Source organism: Macaca mulatta, chromosome 15 (genome assembly GCF_049350105.2).
Source record: "Macaca mulatta isolate MMU2019108-1 chromosome 15, T2T-MMU8v2.0, whole genome shotgun sequence".
Classification (NCBI taxonomy): Eukaryota; Metazoa; Chordata; class Mammalia; order Primates; family Cercopithecidae; genus Macaca; species Macaca mulatta.
Window position 1 is genome coordinate 23279061 of NC_133420.1, and position 26984 is coordinate 23306044.

Sequence of the window (26984 nt, forward strand, 5' to 3'; positions counted from 1 at the left end):
GGGCCTCCGGTGGCCCCCCCACCAGGGCGGGGAGGAGGAGGAGGACGGACGGACAGGGCCAGCCTGCCGTCCGGCTGCCGCCCGCCGTGGTGTGAGGGGGTTTCTGCGAACCCACAGTTGCCACCGCCCCACCTGGGCTGCCGGAACCTCCCCCTGGACCCCTGGTGCCCACTGCCACCCTCATCCGGCGTGAGAGCGCTGCTTCCGCTCCGTAAGTGAGGGCCTCGGCCCAGGCCTCTAATGACCAGCCTCCCTCTGCAGTGCCTCCCTACAGCCTTGGCCGGCCACCGCCTGCTCTGCTCAGTGACCAGTGCCCCCTCCTCTGGGCAGGGAAGGGGCCAGGGGTCTCCCAGACTCACCCTCCCACCATGCTAGCCCCTCTTCTTCCCTGGGCTGCCGATGGGAGGAGCCAGGCCTGTGACCACAAGCCCCATGGAGGTTCGCTGGTGTCCTGCTGTGGCTGACCAGGCATCCACCGGGCTGTGTGGGTCTGAGCCTAGAGGTCTGTGAGTGTGTCCGGAGGGCTCTGGGCCTGTCTTGGGGCTCTGTACCCTGCCTGAGGGTCCGGGTTGGCTCTGTGGCTCTCTCTGAGTCTTGCTGTGTATCGCTGTGTCTGTCTCCGGCATTCATCTGTCAGCCTGGGCTCTGCGGCCAGGCCAGGTCTAGGTCCGGAGGTCTAGGTTTGCCTCCCTGGGTGGGTGGATGAGGGACCGGAACTCCCCAGGTGGTGGGCTGGAACCTGGAACCTGTGGGGGTGGGTGCCTCGGGGCCTGGAGTGTGGAGGAGCCATGGGCTCCCAGCCGGTGAGAGTAGAAACCCTGGGAAAGAGGGAGTTGGAGAAAGAGGGAGAAGGGCCTGAGCCCAGCCCCCACCCCACCCCATCCCCGCGGCTGGGGCCTGTGCTTCCAGCACCAGGATTCCAGGAGACCTCGGGTGGGCTCTACCTTAGAACAGCCGACTGGGGCACCCCAACCCATCATCCACCAGCACCCTTTGCTCCTACAGTCACTGTCTGAGGGCTCCACTGTGGTGGGGAGCTGTTCAGAGACAGCAGGAACCCCCACCTCCAGCTCGGGCAGATGCTCTTGTTTCTCAGGGGTTTGGCGGTGCAGGCGGTACCTATAACAGGGTCTCTGGCTCTTTCCTCCCTCCTCATCCAAGATTTTTGCATGGAAACCGCAGTACCCCATCTGTAAAACCAACATTTTCCACTTTATGCACGGAGAAACTGAGGCTCAGAGAGGCGAAGTGACTTGCCAGAGCTTGCACAGCTAATCTGCGGGTTCTGCTCCTTCTGTGGGGTGAGCCAACTGAGTGGGGTCTGCGCGGGGGTCTCTGGCCACAGTTCGCAGGCCCCAGGCTCAGCTCCGACCGAAGCCGGAGGCCTCTAGGCGGGCGGGAGCCCAGATGGAGCCTTTTGGTGGGTTGCGCCGCTGTCAATGCAAAATTGCGGTATTTTCCTGCTTGAAGATCGCGGCTTTTTGGCCTCATGGTCCTGAAACTCTCTCCGACCCCAGGTGCCAGGGGTGGGGGGAGGCAGGATGCGGGCAGGCCCCTTCCTCTCGGGTCAGTTTCTCCAACTGAAAAACAGTGGCCCCACGGATAGTTCGTAGCCCAGAGCAACTGCTCGGCCCGTCGGCCGGGAACCCCTTTGTCCCCAAGGCCGCCCAGCGCTTTCTTCCTTGCCCCACCCCTCGTGAGAGCTCCGAAGGGAGCAGCGGGGCCCTGCCTCCGGCCTCCTCTCCCAGCTCCTGCGCCCGTAAAGGCTTTGGGTCCTCCCTAGGCCTCAGGCATTAGTAAAATGGGATTTCCACGATTCCCATTTCCAGCCCAGCGAACTGAGGCTGGTGAGCAGAAGGGTTTCGCCTCAGATCTCCCCAGCGGGGCGCCACTGAGCGCTTCCACCAGGCCACGCGCGTGCTTTGCCCCTACTGCTTGGGTTCATCCTCACGACCCACCCTTAGCGAGGAAGAGCGGTCATCTACCCACTTCACAGATGCGGCAACTGAAGACGCAACGGGCAGAGAGCTGCTGCAGGCTCGAGTGAGGAGACTTGGCGGGGCCCACGGGAGAATCTGGCTTCCACCCGTGAACCTGAGCCTCGGCCACTGTAGCCACTCGCCCTTACCCGCTTCCACGCTGCAGTGCGACCAGCAACCCGCGTGGCATTCGCCACGACCCAGCTGGGTTCGCAGACAGGAGCTGCCTCTTCCCACTGCAGGCGGGTGACCCGAGGCCCCCAGAGCCGAACACCTGCCCAGATCGCGGGGCACTCGGGCTCCGCAGCTCTCTGGCCGCGCTTGGGGTCCGGGGAACAGGACAGGGGCTGGGGGGCGGGGAGGATGAGAGCGAAGACTGGAGCCGGGCTGCGGAGAGGGTGCCCGGCGCGGGCCGGGCTTGGGGGGAGGACGCGGCCGGGCCTCCGCCCCCGGATACCGCAAGCGCCGATATAGAGGGGCCGGCCCCCGGCCCCGGCGCGGCGGGCTGGCTTGGGGCGCGGTGGCGGCGTAGGGGCACGGGTCCCAGGTGCGCCTCGGAGCGGTCCCGGCAGCTGTGGGGGGGGGACGGGGAGGCAGGAGGGGGGCGGGGAGGCAGGAGGGGGGAGCTGAGGCCCCCGCGCCGCCAGCCCAGCGCCCCCGCCTCCCCGCCCCCGGCCCGAGCGGCCGTCATCGCGGGCGGGCGGCGCTGCGCCCGGGTGCGGCTCCTCGCCGGCGGCGGCGGCGCGGCCGGGAGGTGCGGGCTCCGCGAGGGCTGGACGCGGGGCGCTGCTGGCGGGAGCGACCAGGTGGGCGTCGGGCCGGCCGCGGCCGCCGTCGCTCCCCCTCTCGCGTCCCGGGCCCTGGCTCCGGTCGCTTCCCTCCTCAGGACTTCGCCTCTCCGCCCGAGGTCGCTCCCCCGCCTCGGGCTCGGCTTCCCGGAGCCCGCCGACTCCCGCCCGAGGTCTCCCCGCCCGACGTCCCGGTGGCAGCGGCGGCTCGGGCTGTGCCTCCTGTTGCCGTCGCTGCCGCGGCTTTGTCTCTCCCGGCGCGGGGGCCCCCGGCGGCTCCGCGTTTTCGGGCTCTTGGTCCCGGCGCCGTCGTTTTCCGCCTCCTGCGGCCAGGGCCCCCGTCCGGGTCCGACCCCGCGGGGCCTCGCCTCGGCGCTTGGGCTCCCGCGCGTCCCCTGTCCCCGACCCTCGGGCTGGGCACCTCCGCCTCCAGGTTTTCTCTCCGTGTTTCTATCGCTCTCCGGCCTCGTCTCTCCCGGGCTCCTCTCGTCTCGGCGTCTCTGTCTCTCGTCTATCGTTGTGTCTCTGGCTCTGCGTGGGTCTCTCTTGAGTTTTCTCCTTGGGCCTCCGCTGTCTCTCCGAGTATCTGATCCGATCCCCCACCCCTCGTTTCTCTCTCTCTCTCTCCCTCTCCCCCCCCCCATCCCTCCCAGTGTCTCGTCCCCGCCGGGTTCTCTCCAGCTCGGCGTCTCTGTGTCTGTGTCTCTGGCACTCTCGGACTGGCCTCCTGTCTGCGCCCCGCGGAGTCGGTCGTTGTCTCTTGTCAGGGTTTCCGCCCATCTCTGTCTCGCCCGGACTCTGTCTCTGCCTCCTTCGTCTCTGTCGGGTTCCCAGAACACCCGGGCCGGGCGCCCTACCGCTCCCTGGTCCCCTGGCGTCTTCCCCGCGGATGAGCCCATCTCCTTTTCTCAGAATCGGGGTTTTGTTCTCAGACAAACGAATCCGAATCGAAGCGCATCGAATCCGAGGGCCCCAGATCCGGCGCGACGGGGTCCGCGCGGGAGGAGCCCCCAGGCGGGGCGGGAGCGCGGGGCCTGGGCGGGGAAGGCCGGGCGCGGGGACTGCACCGGGCCCACCCCGGGACGCTGCGCGGGGCGCTCGGTGGGTGCCGGCGGCAGCGCCTGGGCGCAGCGAGGGGATTACGCGACGGACCAGCGACAGCCGCTGGGGCGGTGGCCGCGGGGACCCCAAGCTGCCGGTCTCCGCCGGCCCGCCCTGACCGCTGTCCCTCCGCAGGCGGACGCCGCGGGCATGGACTATTCCTACGACGAGGACCTGGACGAGCTGTGTCCCGTGTGCGGGGACAAGGTGTCCGGCTACCACTACGGATTGCTCACGTGTGAGAGCTGCAAGGTGAGCCGCGGGCTCGAGACAGGGTTGCGGCGGACGGGCGCGGCGGGGCCCCGCTGACTCTCAGCTCCCGCAGGGCTTCTTCAAGCGCACGGTGCAGAACAACAAGCACTACACGTGCACCGAGAGCCAGAGCTGCAAGATCGACAAGACGCAGCGCAAGCGCTGTCCCTTCTGCCGCTTCCAGAAGTGCCTGACGGTGGGGATGCGCCTGGAAGGTGCGCGCCGCGCGGGCCTGGATCCCTGACCCCTGACAGCCTGAGCGGGTAGGGGGTGGGGGTGGGAGAGGGGCTGAGGGGATAGCACCATTGGCCTTCGCAAGGCCCCTCGTGCAACATTAGGGCCCAGTCGCTGCAAGGGAACCGGGCGCTGGCGCTGGCGCTGGGTGGACCTCCGGCCGGGAAGGGACTCTGGCAAGGCCAACCTGGGTTGGGCTGAGAAGTATCCAAAAGTGAACCCTATGGAGATGACCCTTTCCCCAGCCCCTGCCAGGGCCCCAGCACAGGACCTGCAGAGCTCCTCCCTCTGTGAGAAGGTCCCCATCCTCCCAACAATACCAAACCCTAGCCAGCAGAGGCCAAGTCCCAGTGCCAGCACAGCACTGTCAGTCAGGCTGGGTGACATTGGGCAAAATCCTTAACCTCTCTAAACTGCAGATTCCCCATCTGAAACATGGGCTTGGCGGGATGCAGTGGCTCATGCCTGTAATTCCAGCATTTGGGAGGCTGAGGCAAGAGGATCACTTGAGCCCAGGAGTTTAACACCAGCCTGGGCAACATGGAGAAACCTTGTCTCTATAAAATACAAAAAAGTAACTGGGCATGGTGGCATGTGCCTGTAGTCCTAGCTCTCAGGAGGCTGAGGCGGGAGGATCACTTGAGCCTGGAAAGTCGAGGCTGCCGTGAGCTATGATCACACCACTGTACTCCAGCCTGGGCAAGAGGGAAAACCCTGTCTCAAAAAATAAAGACATCAAAATAAAAAAGAAAGAAAAGAAAAGGCAGAAAGAGAAAGAAAGAAAAGAAAAATGGGCTTAACGGCACTGCCTTCCTCCAGCTAGCGAGTGTGGGGATTGGTGTAGGAAAGCTGAAGGTGTCTGGGCGTTCATCCACAGGCTAGCTGTCAGGCCCATGAGGCTTTCCATTAAGATCTGCCCACCACCGCTGCCCAGCCCCCGCACATTCAGCTGCCCATCTGCTTGTCTGTCTGTCCGTCCATCCGAAGGGCTCTCTGGTTTATTCACTCAGCCAGTGAGATTCCTTCCCGTCATGTTCTTAGCCGGGCCCTGAGGGGGCTGGGCAGTGGGGGACACTTGAATTGCCCCTAAGGAACGCAGGCCCCCTCTTTGCCTCCCTACCCTCAACCCCAGCTCTCAGTCTAGAGAGGAGGAGAGAAATTTCGGCAGGAAAGATTTGAGCTTTTGGAGGTGGCTGGCCATTGGACTGTGTGCTGTACACGCAGCGGTTGATTAAGGTTTTGGAACAGTGTAGAAAGCCCCAGGTGGCTCTGAGAGTGGCAGACCACATGCCCTGCCACCTGGAGGAAGGACCCCTGGATGGGAGGGGGACATCCTATCCTGTCCCCAGAGCCCATGCCCCTAGCGCCAGGTCCCGAGGGGCCAGAGATCTGGCTGCTGTGGGCAGCAGAAACTCCCATGCAGCCTGGGAGCGGCACAGCGCTGCTCACCCCAGGGGGAAGGAAGATTGGCCAGGTGGCCCCCCAGCCATCATCCCTGCTGAGCACCACCCCCTCTCTCCTGCTCTTTCCCTTCACCCAGAGCCCAGGGTGGGGCTCTGTCTGAGCAGGCGCTGGGGGCACACTCCAGCCGCAGAGATGCACCTATTGGTTCTGGCTGATGACACATTCCTGGCCAGGTGGAGGAGCTTCTAGTTGGCAAGAGAGGTCCCCTCCCCCAGCACAGAGCCTTGGCCAGCTCTAAACTCGGCTTCACATTCACAACCAGTGAAGGACACTTGAGTCATTTTGCAGCTGGAGCTCAGCAGTCAGGCAGTCAGTCAACAAACAGCTGGACCCTGGGGCCAGTGGTGAACAAAGCTGACCAGGGTCCCCTTCCGGTCACCATCTCCCTGCCAGGCCTTGCGCTAGGCACCTGAGCCCAGAACTGAGCCCGCAGGAGCACATGGCATGATCCACTCAGCATGATAAGAGTGGGCAAGGACAGGGCACCTGGGGCAAGGACAGTAGAGTTCGTCTGGGTGAATCCAGGAGTGCTTCCTGGAAGCAGTGACATTGAGGCTGGGTGTTCAGCAAGCTCAGGAGAAAAAAATGTTTTTTGAGTCAGAAGGAAAATGAAAGCAGGGTGGAGGAGGAAGGAGATGTGTCAAACAGAGGAGTGGAGGTGAGTTAGGTGGAGTGGAAAGAGAGGGGTCTTAGCACGGATCGCCTGAAAAGCTGAGCAGGGCCTTGAATGCCAGGCAAAGGAGACTGAGTTCCCTTGTGGTCAGTGGGAGCTATGAAAGGATGTTGAGCAGGGGAGAGAGCGGTCAGATTTGTTCGGAAAGAATCTGTGGTGGGACAGCATGGGTGGTGGCTTGGAGAGGGTGAACCTGACCTTCTGCCCCTGCCCACAGCCGTGCGCGCTGACCGTATGAGGGGTGGCCGGAACAAGTTTGGGCCGATGTACAAGCGGGACCGGGCCCTGAAACAGCAGAAAAAGGCACAGATTCGGGCCAATGGCTTCAAGCTGGAAACAGGGCCCCCTATGGGGGTGCCCCCACCACCCCCTCCTGCACCGGACTATGTGCTGCCTCCCAGCCTGCATGCGCCTGAGCCCAAGGGCCTGGCCGCCGGTCCACCTACTGGGCCACTGGGCGACTTTGGGGCCCCGGCACTGCCCATGGCTGTGCCCGGTGCCCATGGGCCACTGGCTGGCTACCTCTACCCTGCCTTTCCTGGCCGTGCCATCAAGTCTGAGTACCCAGAGCCTTACGCCAGCCCCCCACAGCCTGGGCTGCCATACGGCTATCCAGAGCCCTTCTCTGGAGGGCCCAATGTGCCTGAGCTTATCCTGCAGCTGCTGCAGCTGGAGCCAGATGAGGACCAGGTGCGGGCCCGCATCTTGGGCTGCCTGCAGGAGCCCACCAAAAGCCGCCCCGACCAGCCGGCGGCCTTTGGCCTCCTGTGCAGAATGGCCGACCAGACCTTCATCTCCATCGTGGACTGGGCACGCAGGTGCATGGTGTTCAAGGAGCTGGAGGTAAGTCTCTCCTCCCGCCTGGCTGGCCCTGCATCATGGTCCTCCCAGCTGCCCAAGCCTTAGCCCAACTGTCCTTCGGATAGGGCCATCCTGCCCACTGGTTTCAGGCAGTAGCTGGGGACCCGGAGGCCACCCTGGGGACATTAAGGAGCATTTCCACTCCATCACAGCCTCCTGGGTCCCCGCTCCCTCCCTGTCCTTCTCTCCTCCTTGAGCCTCTCACAGCTGCTGCTGCTTTGATCTCCGCCTGTGTCTCTTCCTACTGTCTCTCTCCCTGGCGGGTTGTCTCTCGGCTTCTTGGTGTCTCTGCAGCTCCTTCATTCTCTGGGGCTCCCTGTTCTGGGGCTCTCTAGGTACGCATTTTCCTCGTTCTCTGAGACGCTGGGCTCCCTCAAAGGACTAGCTGAGTCCTTGGGAGACTGTCTTGTCTCCCCAGCCTTCAGCCCAGTGTTGGGAAGGGGATCCGGCCCATCCTGTCCTCCCATTCAGGGAGGCTGCCAATCCTTGCCAGCCTCCAACGTCACACACAGATGGGGGCTCTTAGTGTTTTAGCGTTTGGGACATTTGTGGGCCCTTCTCCTTCACAGCTGAGGTGAAAGATCCTCCTGCCTTTGCAAATCTTGTGTTTGCTGGATGGTCGTGTGTGTGTGTGTGTGTGTGTGTGTGTGTGTGTGTGTGTGTGTGTGTGTTCAGGGAGCTAGGTGGGTAGGTGGGTGAGGGATTCCAGGGTCTGCCACTGATCTTCCCTGGCAAGGCAGCCTTCCTCTATGGCATAGCCTTCTTTCCCCCGGGTTGAGGTACCCGAAGCTACAGTAATCAGGAAAGCAGCAGGAGAAACTGAGGCCAGACATAGGAAAGAACTTCCCAGTCTTCCCACCTAGTGGCTTGAAGAGCCTGAGGCCCCAGAACTGCCCCTCCAGTGCCCTGGCTCTCTGAGACCTCCCCAGGGGCCCCTCCAGCTGGCCAAGGCCTGCCCCTTCCTGGCCTGGATTCAGGCACTCTTTCACCCAGGGCTATCGGTGTTTGGCTTACCCGGCTGCCCCCCTGGCTGTTCTGGGGCTGGGTGTAAACAGCAGAGCCCGTTGCCCCCCCTTCTGGGGCCACTGCAGCCTTGAGCAGCATTGTCAGTGCTGACGCCACTTGGGCCTGGGCTTCCTCCAGGGGCATGAGGCCGGATGGGCTGGGGGCACTGCCTGCCCTGGCTGGCAGGTCGGGGGTGGGTGCTCCGAGCCCTAGGGGCATCACGGGACTGGGGCCTGGGCATCTGGGAGTTGAGGATTGATGGTGGTGGCTACTGTTTCCACTGTGGAGTGCCTGTCATGGCTGAGGCCTGGGGATGTACCATGTGTCTGTCATGGGGTGGGTTTCTCATCCCAGCCCCTTCTCACCACTGCCTCCTCTCTGGTCCAACCTAATGGATGAGGCAAAAGGCAGGGTCTTGAACACTCCCACCTGCCTTCTGCTCATGGTTGGAGGTCCTGGTGGGGATGAGGACCCCAAGCCCCTTAGGTTGGTTGCTAGCTTCCCTCCAGACTTCCCATGCACCCCCTGTGCAGAGGGGAGGAGGAGGAGCAGGGCATTCCCGGCCTTCCAGAACCCTGGATTGAGGGGCAGGGCACTTCCTCTGGCCGCCTTCCTAGTCTCCCGGGGATTTTCACGCAGGATGGGAAGGGCTTTTGTCCCAGCTTTGCTGAGTGTTTTTTCCTGCTTCTGGCTTCTCCGTGGTCCAAACCTTCCTGCTTCCCCTTCCCAAAGTCTTTGAATTGAGCCCGGGATTATGAACAGTGGTCACCAGCTTCTGTAAAGGGGCCTTGCAGATAAGTACCAGCCCAGCCCTTAGAGCACCTCTCGTCAACCATGTGGAAGTTCTTTTCCACTGGTCCAGTGGGCCCTGGGCTGGTGTCTCTTTGCAAAGCCCAGAGGTGAGGAGGCAGAAAAGTGGGAGGGGAGTGTGTGACTCTGGTGTCCCTTCTGGCTGATCATTCATTTCCCCACCTCCAGACAGGGCACATCTTAGCAGACAGAAGAGGGGGCTCTCTGGCTCTGAGAGTGGAGCAACCCTTGGGCTGGACACTGGGGACATTAAAATCATCTGGACCCAGGAAGCTGCCAACCTGGAGGAGAAGTCAGACATGTACCGAGATAATGCCAGTGTGAGGTGCCCAGGGCTCTGAGAGCCACAGAAGAGGCAGAGGGAACCCCGGGGGGAGAGCAAACAGCTCTAAGGAAGTCAAAGAACAGTTCTGTGCCTTTCTAGAAAGTAGAGAAGGTTCAGGGGATTCCAGGCAGTGGGCACAGCAGAGGCAAAGGCCCCAAAATGTGAAGAGGCATCGTGTTCTGGGAGTTCCAATGGGCCTGTGAAGCAGGGCTGGAGATGTTGGCAGGGCCAGAGCAGAGCTTGGACCAGGAGTGGGTCCTTGGGCAGTGGGTGATGGATGGCCTGTTGGGGCTGGCTGGGGCTCCAGGTTCTGGGTCGGGGAGGGGCTCCCCTGACAGAGCCTGGACTCTGAGCAGAGGCCCACTCAGCCCTCTGATGCTGATGACATCTTGCTGCTCGGGAGGAGTCCTGGAGTCTCAGCTGAGCTCTCAGGGGTGCCAGGGACCCAGTTGTGTCTGATGCTGGGCTCTAAATGCCCTCTTGGGATCTTCCTCCCATATCTTCTTTCCCAACTGGGATGGGGGTCCCTCTGTCTCCATTTTTCCATCGCACACAATCCCAGCATGTTAGATCCAATAGTGGCACAGAAGTGACTATCAAAGACTAGAATCAGAGAGGCCTATTGTCAACTTCCAGCTCTGTCGCTTACATGCTGTATGATTTTGGGCAAGTGACTTCACTCCTCTGGGCCTCAGTTTCCTCATCTTGAAAATGGGAGGAGTTGAAATAATGTCCACCCATTGGGCTGTTGTAAGGGGTTAGTGAGCCAGGACAGGGGAAGGACTGAGCGCGGGCAGTTTACGAAGTGAGGTCGCAGCGTCCTTCCTCTCTTCCCCTTAGCCACACTGTTTAATGCAGGCCTGGGCGGGGAAGCAGCAGGGAGAGACACATTGGACCCAAGCTCCTCTGAGCGCACGATTGTTCCGGGACCGTCTTGGGGCCACTTTGTCCTGCGCTTATAAAGCAACTTTTTCCCTGCAAGGTGGCAGAAACTCACCTGTACCTGCTGCTTGGTGGGCAGCAGTGTCCAGGGCCCAGGCAGTCAGCCTGTATGATCACTTACCGCAAAGGACAGGCTGGGAGGATGCAAGGCAGGACCCGGGGGGGCGGTGGGGGCCAGGAGTGCCCAGTGACCCATCTTGACATCTGTTCACCCTCAACATCCAGCTCCGAGGCCCCCACTGACAGCAGATTTAACTGCCCAGATAGACGGTTTCATTTAAGCGGCAGTAACTGTCAGTCTTGGGCTGACAAATGACACCTCACTGACCACTCGGCCGGCAGAGCACGGCGGCCAGCCCACGGTGTGTCAGCCACCAGAGAATTACACAGCCTGCCGGCCTTCACAGCCAGACCGATCGGACCCCAGGGGGCTCCAGAGGGGCCCTGCTGGGAGGGAGGTCAGCTTGGCACCCATAAATACGTGGTCTTCGAGGCAGCCTGCAGAGCGCCAAGGCTCCAGGAAGATTTGTGGCAGTCTGGCAGGAGGGATGGATGGCTGATGGGCCCAGCAGACAGGCCATGCTGGTGGAGACCCCAGGGCTGGGGCTGCAAATGTCCTTGTTCCCAGGGTGGCAAGGAGGCCTGAGGGTAGAGGAGCCTTTAGCGTAGGGAGGGACCTTCGGAAAGTGAAAACCAACCCTCTCTGGTTAAAGGAACCTCTTAGCCACCTGCTTTCTCATGCAGAGGGTCTGGCAGCTATGGCCCTGTGGTTTTCTTTTAAATAAAAAGAGGGGTGTGTGTATGTGTGTGCATGCGTGCGTGCGCGTTCTTATCTGTGTGGGGAGTGTTTTGGAGTTTGGTGTCTTTGTGCATCCATCTGTCCACCCAAGGAAAGCAGTGAGTCAAGACCTGCTTGGCCAAGGGGCAGGTGGGATCCCAGCCAGGGAGCATCCACGGAAGAACCAACAGCAGGTCCACCAGTTCCCACACAGCCCAACGTGTGTTCTTACGTTTTAACCAAAAAAAAGAGAAATTATATTTCCTTCTTCCCAGAACAGGAAATTAGGGTGGAGGATGCATGGTGGACAATGCATGGCTGGATGGGGACTCGAACACAGGGCATGGGGCACCAAAGCCTCAGGGACAATATTGTGGCTCTCTGCCCCTGGCACCCCTATCAGCCCCACCGGGCAGGCCTGCCCCATCCAGGGTCTAAGGTCTGGGTACAGAGTCTGCTCCCAGGGCTGGGCCAGCCGGGTCACCGTGACCCATCTGCTTTTGGCCTGAAGCGTGGCTTATCTCCTCATTCTACCCCTTATCGCTCCTCCGCCACCTCCCCACCCCCTTGTGCCTTCATTCTGGGCGCAAGGGTGTCTGCTCCTGTGGGCCTGCGAGGGGTGGGGTGCCAAGCCTGGCCCTGTGCGACCACCTGGGTACCCAAGGTGGGCCTGAGTTTTTCCTGCTGCCAGTGTGACACCTGGGCAGGCCCCTCCTATCCGGGTCTCAGGAGGTTCCCAGGGTCCCCAGAAGTCCTGGCCGGTAGGAACCTCTGGGCAGAGCCCAGCTGCCTGAAGCCTGAGTGTCACCTCCGGCAAGGCTGTGTTTCCTTATCTGTAATGTGGGCAGAATGTCAGCAGGGCAGGGGTGAGGTGTCCTGTACCGCACTGGGCACCGTGTCTGGTAATAGGTGCTCTCTGAGCCTTGGCTCCCTCCTGGAAACCGCAGCTCCATGGGGGCCGGCACTTCCGTGGAGAGATCCGGAGAGATGGCTGAGTCAGCCCCTGCCCAGGCCTCAGTCTCTCCTGGACCCAGCCAGGACTGAGCCTGGGGGCCCATGGTAGGGGCTCTGGAAAGAAACTTTTGCTGGGAGCCGGAGGGAGCTCTGGACCCAGAGGTGAGATGGGGATGGAGGGAACGGACATAGACCTCCCTCTTCTCCACCACGTGGGCCCGCAGGCCGGTCTGTGTGCCAATTCCTGACTTTTCCCTCTCCTTTTCTCCCCCTCTGTCTGCCTGAGGACACAGGCCCCAGGGAGGCCCCAGGAGAGAAGGGGAACAGAGAGGAGGGGGGAGGCTTCTATCTCCTGTTCATTAGGCTTGGGCCAGCTCCCCTCTGACTGGGAGCCACCCCTAGGTGGGGAGTGGCCCCTCTGAGCCCCTGGCCCCAGGTGGGGAGTGATCCCTCTGCACTCTGTGCTTGTCTTGGGGAGAACCTTGCCATTCATCAGCCACTCTAACCTCTGCTCTGGGGCCCAGAGAAGAGCCGGACACCAGTTCTGCCTCCCCAGATCTCACAGGTATTGGCGAAGGCAGAGGCATTTAACTGATGCCATGAGATGTTGCAGATTCTGCATCCAGAGAGTGGGGAGGGCCTCGAGGAAGGAGAGGGATGAGGTAGGGATTTGTAGAGGAGGCAAAGAGCCTGCGAGAGACCAGGAACTCCTGGATGGCAAGGCGGGTGAGTGACAGGTCCTCTTCCACAGCTAGTGGTTAAGAGCGCAGATCTGGAACCAGACAGAGCTGTGTGGCCTCTCTGTTCAGTTTCTTCTCTCTGTCATGCGGGTGGTGACTGGACAAACCTCGCAGGGCTGTAGGGCTGCGGTGGAATGACTGTTCGCTGTCATGGTTTGCATTCGTCAGAGGGCACGGCCCAGGAAGGTGCGCCGGAAGTGTCTGTTGGGTCGCTGGTGGCCAGCTGAGGAGTGGCACAGGCTAAGAGGGATGGGGCTATGTCTGCCCAGGCCCATGTGCAGTGCTCAGTGTGCTTCCGAATACCCAGAAGGGCTCGTTTTGTCACAGTGGAGATTGTGGACCAGGAATGCCAGCCGTGGCCCTGGCCTGGTCCTGCCTCTGTGTGATCCTGGGAGAGTCTCTTGTCCTCTTCGGGTGGCATATTCTTCAGTTGAAAAATAGGGATTGGGGCCAGGGGATCCCTGGCTCTGCTTCTGAGTCCTGCAGAGTCAAAGGACACTCCAAACAGGGGCTGGCCCTGCCCCTGCACCGAGTGCCTCTGGCTGCAGCCTGGGCATTCGGAATTGCCCCTTGTCGCTGTTCGTTTCTGCTTCAGGTGCCAGGCCATTGCCGCCCCCCTGCTCATGCCCTGGGCCTGACCGCAGGCCAGGTGGGACCTCCCTCCTTCTCCTGAGCCTGAGAGCTCTGCGTAGGCCTGGGGGGAAGCGCTTGGTTTCTTCCTCATGGCTTCTGTCTGAGCAGTTGGGGCTGCCAGAGGTGTAACTGACCACAGGTTTTTAAATGCGGACAATGTTAAAATTAATAATAATCTTGCCATGCATTTGTAGGAGTCCTTTGCAGAGTACCTCCATGGACATTAGTCACATGTATGGCGTACCTAACATGTACCGGACTGTCCGCTCAGTACTTTGCCCACTGTACAGATGAGAAAACTGAGGCACAGAAGATTACCAGGACTTATGTAAAGTCATACCGAAGACAGAGCTGGGGCCTGAAGCCTGGCCCATTCAAGCCCCAAACACCCCTTTGTTAACTGGCCAGACCCCTGTTGCACTTTGATAGCACAGACATTCGGGTAGATGGGCACAGAGAGGTTAACTCGCCCCGGCCGCACGCCCAGTTGGGTCTCAGTGGGAGGAGAAGGGGTTAGAAGAAGGTGGCTGGACCTGGACCCTGGCTGGAGCCCGGCCCCCCGCGTGCCTCTTCCTTCCAGGTTGCCGACCAGATGACACTGCTGCAGAACTGCTGGAGCGAGCTGCTGGTGTTCGACCACATCTACCGCCAGGTCCAGCACGGCAAGGAGGGCAGCATCCTGCTGGTCACCGGGCAGGAGGTGACCAGCCCCTGGGACCCCGCCCCGCCCCTGGGCCCCGCCCCGGCCCCGCTGTGCACTTCCAGGATTCAGGGCCTCGGAGAGGAGGACCCAGGCCTCTTGGGGCTCACTCTGGGCACCCTGATTATCAGCCCTTTCCCCACATTCATGGGGCACCCACTGGTCTGACCCCTCTGCGAGCAGCCCTGGTCCAGGCTTGAGAGGCGCCGGCTGCTGGGAGCCCTGCTCTTGGGGAGCAGCTCAGGGGGTGTGGGCATGGTCAGAAGAGGTTCATGGAGGAGGATGTGATGGTGGCCCTGGGTCTGGAAATAATCCACTGGAGTTGGCTGGGGTGAGGGGGGCAGTCCTCACCTCCACCACAGGCTCAGAGAGGGTGGAAGCGTGGAGCCCCCAGGCCCTGCTGGTGCTGGTATGGGGTGGCATGAGGTGACAGACCAGGGAGGCTGGAGGGTTGCTAGGGCTGAGTTAGCGGACAAAACCTTGCAGGCCCTAAATCTTGAATGAATGAATGAATGAATGAATGAATGAATGAATGAATAGGCAAAGGGCTCCTGAGAGCTCAGAGAATTTGGGCCCCTTAGAGCAGGAAATGAGGATCTGGGAAGTAGAAAGTCCAGATGCAGCAGGGGTCCAGGGAGAGCTTTAGGAGGAGGAGGGACATGGCCAGGTAGCATCTGAGGAGGCAGGCAGAGGGGTCAGATGGGAGGTGGGGGCCAGGGCGGGGACACAGGGACACAGCCAGGGAAGAGGACTCACCTGGGGAGACGGGCTGTAGGGAAAGAGAGGGAGGGAGAGAGGCAGAGAAGGGGGTTGATGGCAAGGGTCCAGCCTGCTGGCAGGAGCGTCACTCCCAGGTGGGGACACAGGAGGGACCGTGGGGTCGGTGGGTGCTGTGGGGTGGGGGAGACAGACTCTGCTCACTGCTCCAGCGCCCCTAGGCCTCTGCTCCTCACCTCCAGCTCTCGCCTTGGTGTCACAGGCCATCAGGGGCAGGAGGACAGGACGGGCAGCACTGGACCCAAGAGGGTATATCTGGGGCTCCCTGTGGGCGCAGGTGCCTGCAGTCTGCATGCGGTGTGAGTGTCGGCAGGCCGGCTGAGTCTCTGTGGCCATGGGAATGGCCTGTGTGTGTGTGCCTGCCTGTGTTTTATTGTGCAAAATCTCCACACACATCAGTGTGTGGGTGTCACTGTCTTCCCATCAACCCGTAATTGTGAACACATACATAGGCGTGTGTGTTGCTGTAAGTGTGAGCATACAAGGGCGGGTGTGGCCGTGTGCACATGTGTGTGCCTTCACTTCATGGAGTGGGCGACCCCATGACTGAGCTCGTGTGTGTGTGTGTGTGTGTGCACGCGCGCGTGAGACCCTGGGCTGAACTGTGACCCAGCATCTAGGTGTGAACGTAGGGGTTCTGGGCAGCCACGTGGATGGCGTCTGTGTGTCCCTGCGCAGGCCTGCCCTCCCCTGACCCCTTCCCTCCCAGCGTGTAGAGGGCCCCTCTGAACTGCTGGTGCTACTGGGCCTGGTGCTGGGGTTTGTGTGTGAAGGAGGGGTGGACGCGGGCAGGACGTGGGTACCCTCAGCTCTGGGCCTGGCGGGTTGAGGACAGCTTGGAAGGGTGGGCCCGGCAGGGTCCCCGGGGCTGCACAGGTGTCACCTGTGCCTGGCTCAGTGCCAAGGCTGGGCCCTCCTGACCCCAGCCCATCTGACCTGCACCTCCAATCCATGCCCTCAGCCCTCTATCCACCATCAGAGAGCCCCCTGCCTGGACCCACGTCCTCTGACTGTCCCCCACCCCGTGCCCTCTGTCCCCAGGTGGAGCTGACCACGGTGGCCACCCAGGCGGGCTCGCTGCTGCACAGCCTGGTGTTGCGGGCACAGGAACTAGTGCTGCAGCTGCTCGCGCTGCAGCTTGACCGGCAGGAGTTTGTCTGCCTCAAGTTCATCATCCTCTTCAGCCTGGGTGAGTGCGGCTCCAGTGACAGAGAGGCGGAGACAGCCAGGGGCAGGCGGGTGGGAGGGTGGGTGAGGCTGGAAAGGTAGCCCTGCTAGGGCCAGAGTGGCCACAAAGGAGCCTCAGGGGAGAAAGGCCCCTCCCTTACTCATTCAGTGAACAAAGGTCTGAGGGCCCCCGGCCAGGGCCTGGCTCTTAAATGGGGACGGCTCCCCATCTGGTGGCCCATGTGACTTTGGGATTGGTATTCCAGGCTCCTGGGGTCCCTGTTTTCTCTAATTCCTGGATCTAGGGGGCCCCAGTTCTGACTGTAGCTCCTGGGGGCCCGGACCCCTTTGCCCATGCACGCATGCATCCATTCATTCACTCTACAAACAGGCACCGAGCAATTGCACCGGAGAAGGCACTGGGAATACCGCTGTGAGCAAAACCCCCAAAGCCCAGCCGTCGTGATGCTGACCTTTCTAGGGGGGATCATGAGCATAATACGATTAGGAAGACGTAGGTTCCTAACACGATTAGGCAGGCATAGGGGGACAGCTGTGACCAGTGCTAAGGAGGAAAAGAAAGTGGAGGAGAGGCAGAGAGCAGTCCTGGCCCAGTGCAGCCCGGCCACCCACCCCACTCCCCAAGCACCTGGGGGGGTCTCCCTCCCTTTGCCCTCCTGACCCCAACCCTGCCTGGGCACTCCAGTCTGCACCCTCACTCCCTGGCAAGCCGTCACCAATGCCCTCCCCATACCCGGCGATGCTGAGGACATAGCTGTCCCTTGCCAATCGAGAAGAGACCTGCAGCCTGGGTGGTTAGGCCTGAGACAGAGAGATGGGTGTGGCTTGGGGAACCCTGGGTGGGGAGCAAGAGCTCTTTCTGGAAGGCTTCCTGGAAGACGGACATCTGAGCAGGGTTTTGGAGGATGAATAGGAGTTTTCTGGGGGATGAATTATTTTGCAGTGATGCAGATGCGATGGAATAGAGATGAGTGAGTGCTTCATCACCTGGAGAGGGGGCAGGATTAAGATATTGTCTTGGTGGCTGGCATTATAGTCACAGTCTGGGAAGGGCGTGCCTGCCAGAGAGAGGGAGGAGTGGGGAGTGTTGCGGAGGCAGAGGGGATTAATGAAAAGTGGGAAGCCCAGTGCTCGGGCGGGATTGGTGACATCCTCCATGCTATGCGGCTGGGTGCGGTGGGCTGGGTCTCCCAACTCTGGCAGAACAGGCTGGTAACTGGAGGGCTTATCTGCAAGGCCACCTTAAGCCACCTCTCAGGACACCAGCCAGGGCTCTGCAGGAGCTATGGCCTGAAATCCTTGCAGGAGCCTCAGGGGCCCAGACCCGGTTGGCTGCAGCTGGGGAAGTTCCCTCCTACCTCTGCCGGCAGCAGCACCTTACCCGCAGCCTGCCAGACTCAGCAGGCTGGCACAGGATAGAGTCACAGACATGCGTGGCGGGGGTCTGTGTGGTTGGGGCATGGAACCTGCAGGAATTACGCGAACGTCTGTCTCTGTTTCCGCGCATGTGTGTGTGCTGGCATGTGCAAACGACGAACTTTCACACGCTTGTGGTTTCTTAAGTGTTAGGCTGTGTGAAGAGTTTGTGTGTGATTGGGGAGGGACCAGGAGATCTGGGAACATGAGGGATTTGTGGCGGAGAGTGGTGCTTGGAGGCACCTAGAATTGGAGTGTGTGTCCGCAGGAGTCTGGGTGGTTTGTACGGTGAGAGTTCTTGACCTGGCTGCCATCACAAGGCCACTGGGAGGGCCCTAAGGAGGGGTGGGTGGAGGGTGGGCTCTGTCTGTCCTTGGGTGTCCCCTGAAAAGCAGGGACAGTGTCTTGGCCCCCAGCCCCTCTTCCCACCAAAGCCTTGGGCATAGCTCTGGCCGCCGCTGGGGGTGAATCCAGGACTCCTCCTTCTCTGGGGCTTAAGGAAGATGGCAGAGCTGATCCCTCCTCTCTTGGGTCCAAGTGTGGGCATGCTCAAAACTGGAAGTGCCCCGCCCTAATGTCGTGCTGGTCATCAGCTTTTTTTTTTTTCCAGATGCAGCAGCTGAGGCCTGAGAGGTGGGAGAGGCTCCAGTGCTGGGCTGGGACAGGCTGAGTTGCGGGGAGAAGTGTGTGTGTGTGCGCATGCGTGCTGTGTGTGTGAGAATCAAGGTGGCGCAGTGCTTAGGAAAGGGAACTAGGTAGGGATGAGGAGTGGATTCTAAATCTGGCCTCTGGTCTCTTTCTGGCTGTGTGCCCTTGGGCAAGTCACTCCCCTCTCTGAGCCTCTATTTCCCCATCTGTAGAGTGACCCTCCTACTAATCCCTAACTTGTTACAAGGATTGAGTAAGAGAATTCCCCAAAGTGCCCAGCGCTTGGCTGAGCCCTGGGAAGTATGTGCCAGAATTGTTTTAATCATAATCACCATTATTAAGTTAGTGTGCATATGCATAAGTGAATGAATGAAGTGAATGAATGTTCACAGTCTCTATCGTTATCACCGGCTGTGTGTCTGGCACAGTGCGTTATCTTTCCGCACAGGAACATGAGTCTGGCTGATGTGGGTGGGTGAGCCCTGAGCCCAGCAAGCCAGGAACCTGGTGAGGTTGGGGGTACCAGAGAAGGAACGGGAGGAGATTCCAGGACCCCAGCTGATGGCAAGCAGTGAGAAAGGGGTGTGGGGGGCCGCAGCGGCCTTTGGCTGGCCAGCTCCAGGTTGGAAGAGGAACCCCATCAGTTCAGTGTGATCAGGGTTGGGTCAGAGAGGAGAAACCAGCACCACCTGGCTATCAGGGAAGGCTTCTGGGGGGTGGGGGCTCTGAGCTGGGCTTAGCAGTATGAGTAAGAGCATTCTGGGTGAAAAAAAAAAAACAAGCGGCATTAATGGCTTTCCAGACTCAAGGAACAGCTTGTGCAAAGTTCCGGGAATCCTGAAAGTTCTGTGTGGCTGTAGGGGTGGGGACGGGGTGGGGAGGAGGCTGGCGAGGGGACAGGAGCTGAGCTGGGCAAAGCCTTGAATGCCAGGGCCTGGTACCTTGAACTTTCTCTTGGGAAGGACTTGAAGCAGCCAGCAACATGATGAAATTTGCATTTTATCAAGATCCTTCTAAGTGCAGCATGGGAAAAGGATGGCAGGCAGGCAGCCCAGAGCCCTGGCAGAGGCTAGACCTGGAGCTGGGCTGGAGCAGATTCCAGGGTCTGGAGCAGAGGGCTCCTCTCCTGATCCCACCCAGACCACCAGAGCTGGGGCTCCAGGGAAACTGGGACCCGGAGAGGGACCGCCGCTTGCCAGCAGACCTCCAGCTGGCGCGCAGGGCGTCCCCTTCCTTCGGTGGCGGCTCCGCCCTGGGCCGGACAGCCTGGCTGTGAGTGCTGGTGTCCCTCCACCCGCCCCACCGCCCCACCGCCCCACCGCCCCACCGCCCCACCGCCCCACCGCCCCACCGCCCCACCGCCCCACCGCCCTGCGGCTCACTCAGCGCCTCCTTCGCGCCTGCCTCTGCATAAGGGTGCCATTTGGTGTCTAAATAGCCGTCTCGGGAGGGCGCGGAGGCAGGTAAGGAGGTTTAATTAAAATTAGTGCCTCTCTCCTGGCAATCACGGTATTTATGAAGATGGGCCCGGCTGGCATTGTTCTGCCGAGGACTTAATCGAAGCTTAATGGATTGACCTAACATTCGATTTCCTGACTTCCATTGAGGCGGCGGCAGCAGCATTCCCTTAAGCGTTTGCAATTTACCCACTGCTCCGCGCCAACAAAAGGCGGCCTGAATAGCAGCCCCACTCGAGGGGCCATTGTGCGCGGGGGCGCCTGCCTGAGTTACCGCTATTGGGACAACATTCTTTATGCCTCGCTGGAATGAAAGGATTATTCAAATATTCAATTAAACCATGAAAAGGGGGCTTTTCTGAGAACCTGGGGGCCCCCAGCTCTGCAGAGCTAGCGGGCTGCTCTCCGAGGTGGGGGCGCCATCTCCCAGCTCCCTCCCACCTCCGCCTCCGCGAGTGCTGGGAGCTGAGCGGGCTTGGGGAGCGCAGGCTCCTCTCCAACATGCCCGTCTCCAACCTTCGGGTGCCTGGGGCCCAGAGCTGGGCATGCAGATGAGAGCCAGCCCCTGGCCACCCTGTGAAGCAGAGATGAATTTGCCCCTGTCGTGCAGATGACAGGAAACTGCAGCTCAGAGAGGGGAAGTGACTTGCCCAAGGTCACCCAGCTGGTTGTAAAGCTGGGATCTGAACCTCTGACACATGAAGGGGGCGTCTCCAGGTTTGTTTGACCCCCGCTCCCGTGTCTGCTGGAAGAACGGTGTGGTGTTCTGTGGGTTGCTGGCACCGTCACATCTGTTATCCGCTGGAATCTTCACAATGATCTCTTTAGAGACTGGGAGTCCAGGGAGGCTTGGGGAAGGGGAGTGACTTGTACAAGGTCTCCAGGTGAGGAGGAAGTCAGGTATAGAGTCCAGAGTAGCCTCTCTGGGGGAAACCTAGGACCCCAGGGGTGGGGGCTCTTGGACAGGACTCATGGATTGCATGGGACATAAAGTTATGTCCAATCCCGCAGGAACAGGCATCCCAGCTTGACCCAGCTCCTGGGCAGGGGGCCCCAGTCCTGCTTGCCTATCCTGGGAGACTTGGGCTTTGATGTCAGAGAGACTTGGGTTTCTTTTTGTTTTCTTTTTTTGAGACGGAGTCTCGCTGTGTTGCCCAGGCTGGAGTGCGGTGGCGCGATCTTGGCTCACTGCAAGCTCTGCCTCCCGGGTTCACGCTATTCTCCCGCCTCAGCCTCCGAGTAGCTGGGGCTACAGGCGCCCGCCACCGTGCCCGGCTAGTTTTTTTTTGTATTTTTAGTAGAGACGGGGTTTCACCATGTTAGCCAGGATGGTCTCGATCTCCTGACCTCGTGATCCACCCGCCTCGGCCTCCCAAAGTGCTGGGATTACAGGCTTGAGCCACCGCGCCCGGCTGAGACTTGGGTTTCAATCCAGACTCTAGCACCTTGTGTGTCTTCAGGGGTCCTTGGTTCCCTGAGCCCTGGGGATGCACTGCCCTGCCTGTCTGGATGTCTGCTGAGATGAACTGAGCTGGGTGCAAGGTGTCTGGGGGGTGCCCAGGAAACTGGATCTGGGCTTCTGGACTGTAGCCGCTGACGCTCCCTTAGCGACTGTGCTTCCCTCCCCCAGCCCTGTGGCTGACCTCTCTGGGGCAGTGGGGGTTTCCAGTCTGCCAAGAGCTGGGAGGCCAAAGAACTACTGGGGGTGGGGGCGTCCCTGAAACCTGTCCTCCTTCTGCACCCACCCCCGCACCCCGCTTCGGTGTCCCTAGCGCAGTGCTGCTGAGAACAGTAAATCCCGGTAAAGCCGAGGCCCTGGTCTTTCTTCCCCAGCCCCCTCCTGCCCCTGCCCCTACTGCGGCGTCCTGGCCAGTCCTCCCTCCTCCAGCTGCTTCCTCCAGGACCCTTTACTGACGTGTAGCCTTGAGTTGGTCCCTGTCCCTCTCTGGACCCCGATTATGAATTGTCAGAAGAGAATGTCAGGAGACTTGCTCAGCCCGGGACAGTGGGGAGTGAAGGCAGATGGGACGGGGATGGGGCCAGCAGGAGCCCAACTAGGTGGCATGACTTCCCATGACCTTTGAATATGTCTGGGGCAGGCCAGGCTAGGGAGTAGGGCTGCTCCATACAGTTGGGCAGGTCATTCACTGCACAAGAGCACCTGGGCCAGGAGGCATTGGGGTGGATATAGCAGTATCTCTCTGGACAAGGGGGAACTTCCATGTAGTTGACATAAAGGTGCCTTAAGGGTTAATGGTGACCCTGGGGAGCTGATCACTTCAGAAGGGAGGATGAGGAGCTGGGGCTGGGGTGGGAGGATGGAGGCCAGGTCCTGCCATCCGCCCCCAGGCCCAGCTCGGGTTTCCCTAAATCCGACTTTGGACAACACAGGCCTCAGCAGGCGCGCTGGGGGCGGCCAGGGATCAGGGTTGCCAGGAGCGTGGCGCTTTCCTGGCGCAGAGGGTGTTAAGGGGGATTAGGGGGCCAGGGCTGCACATGCTGCCTCTGGACGCCCCCGCAGCTGCAGGGCTGGTGGTGATGGGGTGGAGGAGAAGTGGGTGGATGACCATTTTCTGAGCCACTGGTCACCCCATCCCAGGCAAGGTCAGGCTTGCATCAGATGATTTTGAGGCCTGGGGACAGATTCTGTGGGTTCCTGCTGACCCTGCGCCCCCAGGCTGGGCACCTGCTAGAAATGCTGCCCAGGAGCTGAACGAGGACTGCAAGCTGTGATAGGAACTTGGGTGACAAGAAACTGACCCAGACTCTCCCTCTCCAGGGAGGAGGAAGGCTGGTCAAGTCAGGGCAGGGAGCACTGCACCTGAGCAGCGGCTGGGATTTGAACCCACGTCTGTCTCACTCCAAAGACATTTTGCTTTCTGTCTCTTCACGGCACCTCACCTCGGGTGTGGGGGACACATCAGTTGCACTCCTCTGTTTAATCACTGGTGCACGCAGAGCCACACCCCTCCACCCCTCCCCAAAAGGAGCCCTTCCTTGATGTTTAATGCGGGTCGTCCTGTTTGCCCCTATCTTCCCACAAAGCACATCTGCTTTGTGTACAAGCTTTATTTATTTATTTATTTATTTATTTATTTATTTATTCCTTCAGAGACAGAGTCTCCCTCTGTCGCCCAGGCTGGAATGCAGTGGTGCAATCTTGGCTCACAGCAACCTCCGCCTCCTGGGTTCACACGATTCACCAGCCTTAGCCTCCCAAGTAGCTGGGATTACAGGCACGCACCACCATGCTTGGGTAACTTTTTTGTATTTTTGGTAGAGATGGGATTTCACCATGTTGGCCAGGCTGGTCTCAAACTGACCACAAGTGATCCACTTTGGCCTCCCAAAGTGCTGGGGTGACAGGCATGAGCCTCTGCACCTGGCCAACAAGCATTTCTAGTTTAGGTACATGGTTGAGCTTTATTGATCTTGTCCTGACCTCCCTCTGTGATTTTTGTTTTCCACTCAGTCCCAGGCTTTTAAAGACACGTCCCTTTGCCCTGCGTTGTGTGGGCTTCCTGACTTCTGCCTACTGCACGCGACTCCTTGGGGTGCAGCCACCACGTGGCCATCCAGGCCACCTCCTCGCCACCACGAGCAGAGATGGCCCCTGACTCATGAGCTTTGGCTTAGGATTTTTTGACTTTATGGTCCTGCAGAAATCGAAAAACATGCAATCAGCAGAAAGCGTGCTTGGAGTACCCACATAATCCCTTCTGTTTTGCATTTTCAGCATGGTGTTCAGTAAACTCCAAGAGATGTTCAATGCTTTATTGTAAAATAGGCTTGTGTCAGATGATTCTGGCAACTCTAGGGTAATGTGGTCTGAGCACATTTAAGGCAGGCCAGACTATGATGTGCAGCAGGTCAGGTGTAGTAAGTGCTTTTTGACTTATATTTTCAGCTTGCGATAGGTTAATCAGGATGTCAACCCATCTGCACTCCTGTAGTGAATGCGCATGTTCCCCCATGGCCCCATAAGAGTCCTTCCCCGGGGTACTGGATCCTCTCTATTGGTCATAGGGGAGACTAAAAGAACATGCCAGCTGTCCTCTAGAATGGGGCCACCAGTCCTCATGCGTTGCAGCATGAGATGGGATCCTCCCACCCACAGTGCACCTCTGTGGGCGTGGTGATGATGGGGTGACAGTAGTGATGGTGGCAGAGTGGGGATGCGGATGGCAATGGTCATGGAGATGAGGCATCAGTGATGATGGAGACAAGATGGCTTTGATCGTGCCAGGGGGATGGTGTTGGTTATGGCAGCAATGGTTGACCATGACAGCGGTGAGAGCAGCTCCCATTGTGATGGCATTATTGTGGCGCCAGCTAACCCGACCCACTGAGCTTCTCACATGCCAGATACTGTTCATCAGAGCACTTTGCACACAGCCGCTCCCTAAATTTTCAGGACAATGTTGTGAAGTTGGTACTGTCATCACCCCCATTTTACAGATGGGGAACCGAGAGGTTCAATAACTGCCCAGGGATCCTCCCAGGGAGGCTGGTGATGGGTTTCATGATTCTTGTTCATTGTGACCACAGTGGTGATGATGATGGCAGTGATGGTGGTGACAGGTGACTGTGACTGGGTGGTTGATGGTGGCGGTGGCCACGTTTATGAAAAACACAGGCATGTGGGTATTGGTGACGATGGTGGTGTTTGTCAACCAGGGTGACAACAATGGTGATGCCGACACGGTGACAATGGGGTGACCATGTTGCATGGTTGATGGTGGCAATGCCCGTGTCTTTGGTGGTCGTAGGGAAGGTGGTATTGGTGATGCTGGTGACGGTGTTGGCCCAGTCCTGATGGGCATGGCTGGTGGTGCGATGGTGACCGAGAGCCTACCTTTGCAGATTTGAAGTTTCTGAATAACCACACCCTGGTGAAGGAAGCTCAGGAGAAGGCCAACGCCGCCCTGCTCGACTACACCCTGTGCCACTACCCGCACTGCGGGGACAAGTTCCAGCAGCTGCTGCTGTGCCTGGTGGAGGTGCGGGCGCTGAGCATGCAGGCCAAGGAGTACCTGTACCACAAGCACCTGGGCAACGAGATGCCCCGCAACAACCTGCTCATCGAGATGCTGCAAGCCAAGCAGACTTGAGCCTGGGCCGGGGGCGGGGCCGGGACTGGGGGCGGGACTGGGGGCGGGGCCGGGGCGGGGCCGCAGCCACTGCCGCTGGCTCCACATGGTTCATTTTCTGATGCCCACGCAGGAACCCCAGCCCCGTCCCAAAGGCCGCTGCCCCTGAGTTCTGACACTGTGTTTGGGAAGGTGGGTGAGGCTGGGCAGGGCTTGGCGGAGGTGGGGTGGCCACTGGCACTTGCCTGCTACTTGGAGTGCCCCAAGGAGGTGGCTGTTAACCACCCCCTCCCCCGCCCCCTGGCTCCCAGCTCTCTCCTGGAGTCTGAAGCCTGCAGGTCCGGGGAGGAGGTTCGGGATTCCCTGGTGGGCCTCGATGTCCCTTGGATCAGAGGTCATCCCTTCCTCCTCTCCTGAAAACAGAGACAGGGAGAAGTTGAGCAGGTATCAACTGGGGGAGGAGAGAGGGTCTCCAGTGTTCCCCCTCATAGAGACCAGGAAGGAGATCCTCTGTTTTGTAAACTAAGGATAACCGAGTTTGCTAAATTGAGAGGGGCTATTGGGCCCTAGAGGATACCAGGAGACTGGTTAGGACAACAGGACCTCCCTAGCCCTTCTACCCCAACTGACCTCTGCAAGAGGGAGCATTGATACATCATCAGGGAAAAAACTTTGCTCCAGGCATCCCTGATTCCCTCTCCCACCTGGAGAACGTTTGGTACAATCGACATCCTAGCCCCACCCAGAGGTGGCCCTCCCAGGCTGGTATTTATCTGCAAGGTTGTAGTCAAGAGGTTTTTTTCCCCCCTTTTTTTTGTTTTTAAGCTTCTAGACACTCCTTGAAAGGTGTGTGTGTGTGATGGAGGGAAGGGGACAGAGTTGAGGACTGAAGCTGGGGCTTGGGGATTGCCACTAAGTACAGCTGATGGTTTCTCCCCAGACACTCGCCTACCAAGTACCCTTGGGGTGGTGCTGGGTCATTACTTCTGAGCCCCAGCCCCAATCCAGAGAAGCGCTGTTGCCCGCCCTCCACCCACCAGGTGAACAGCAGGACGCCCTGTTGGGGGCTTCAAGTCTCTGTGGGTGGGAATGCAAGTGAACTTGGGAGGGGGCATGGGCCTGTAGATCAGGGAAAGCGCTGTTGATCCCCTTTCTGTGGCTCCAACCCGTTGCTGCAAACCCATGAAGCTGGCCCTCGGCTCCCTGGCCTCCTGCCCTAGGTCATGAAAGACACTCCCCAGGGCAAAGCACCAGGGAGAGGCCTCAGTTGTCTCCTGTCCCCGGCTGGGTGCCTGCTGTCTCCTGTCCCCGGCTGGGTGCCTGCTGTCCGTCCCGCTTTCATGTTACTGTTGCAGCTTGTGCTGAGCCTGCCCAGTTGGAGGAGACTGGACACCCCTGCCTCCTGCCTCCTGCCTCCCACCACCCTGTCTCAGTCCCCACCTCTGCCCCCTGAAATGTGTGCCCTTGCCAAGGCCGGAGACCCACAGCCCTGAAACGAGAAGTGCCCTTAAGAATCACCCCAGCCCCCGCAGCCCTGGAATAAATTTTGCAATTAGTTTCCAGCTACTTTTGCCTGTTTACCTTCTGGGGCCAGAGCAGAATGGCTCGGGTGGTTCTGGGTGGTCTAGGGTGGGGCAGCACTCTGACTCCGATGGAGGTGGCACGCAGACCCTCTTTGGTTCAAAACTCTGAGGAGGCAGGTGGGCTGCGGGGCTGGGTGGGGGGACACGAGGCACTGTTGGGGTTTGGGCCCCACCTCATCCCTGGCACCCTGAGGCACTGGGAGACCCAGGGGGTGCTGTGGCTTCTCTACCTGTTGTACCCTGGCCATGCAGGCTCAGCCCCCATCTTGGGGCAGAAGGAGCAGTCATTTAAGGGGCACCTGCTGTGTGTCACCCTCATCTCACTGTCCCTGTTGCATCCCTGTGAGGCAGGGGTTATACTCTAGGAGGGGAAGGCACTTGCCAAGGGCCCATGAGCCACAGACCTGGGAGACCAGACCCCTCAGAGCCCTGCCCTTTCCTGTCTGCCCCACCACGTCCCTCACAGATTCTTCCCTGGCCCCACGTGGTGGCGGCAGTGAGCACCGCCACCATCTGAGGCTTCCTCCGCTCCAGGACCCCTACCCAGCGCTTCCCGCCTCATCTGGTCACACTGACTGCTCTTTGA

At 60.0% G+C, this 26984-nt stretch overlaps 1 protein-coding gene across 6 annotated transcripts; it reads left to right on the forward strand.

The window, feature by feature from the left end:
• NR5A1 (nuclear receptor subfamily 5 group A member 1) lies at window positions 1-26381 on the forward strand. 6 transcript variants are annotated; one of them, XM_001082881.5, is made up of 7 exons: window positions 1-211; window positions 4004-4120; window positions 4194-4335; window positions 6709-7334; window positions 14120-14239; window positions 16058-16205; window positions 24589-26381. In XM_001082881.5, exons 2-7 carry the CDS (start codon window positions 4019-4021, stop codon window positions 24834-24836), a joined length of 1386 nt encoding a protein of 461 aa, XP_001082881.4. In that variant the 5' UTR covers window positions 1-211; window positions 4004-4018; the 3' UTR covers window positions 24837-26381. The 6 variants fall into 6 exon arrangements, with proteins under 6 accessions (XP_001082881.4, XP_028690703.2, XP_014972353.3 ...); XM_028834870.2 differs by lacking the exon at window positions 1-211 and adding an exon at window positions 479-502; XM_015116867.3 differs by lacking the exon at window positions 1-211 and adding an exon at window positions 2384-2526.
• Window positions 26382-26984: the final 603 nt, after the last annotated feature.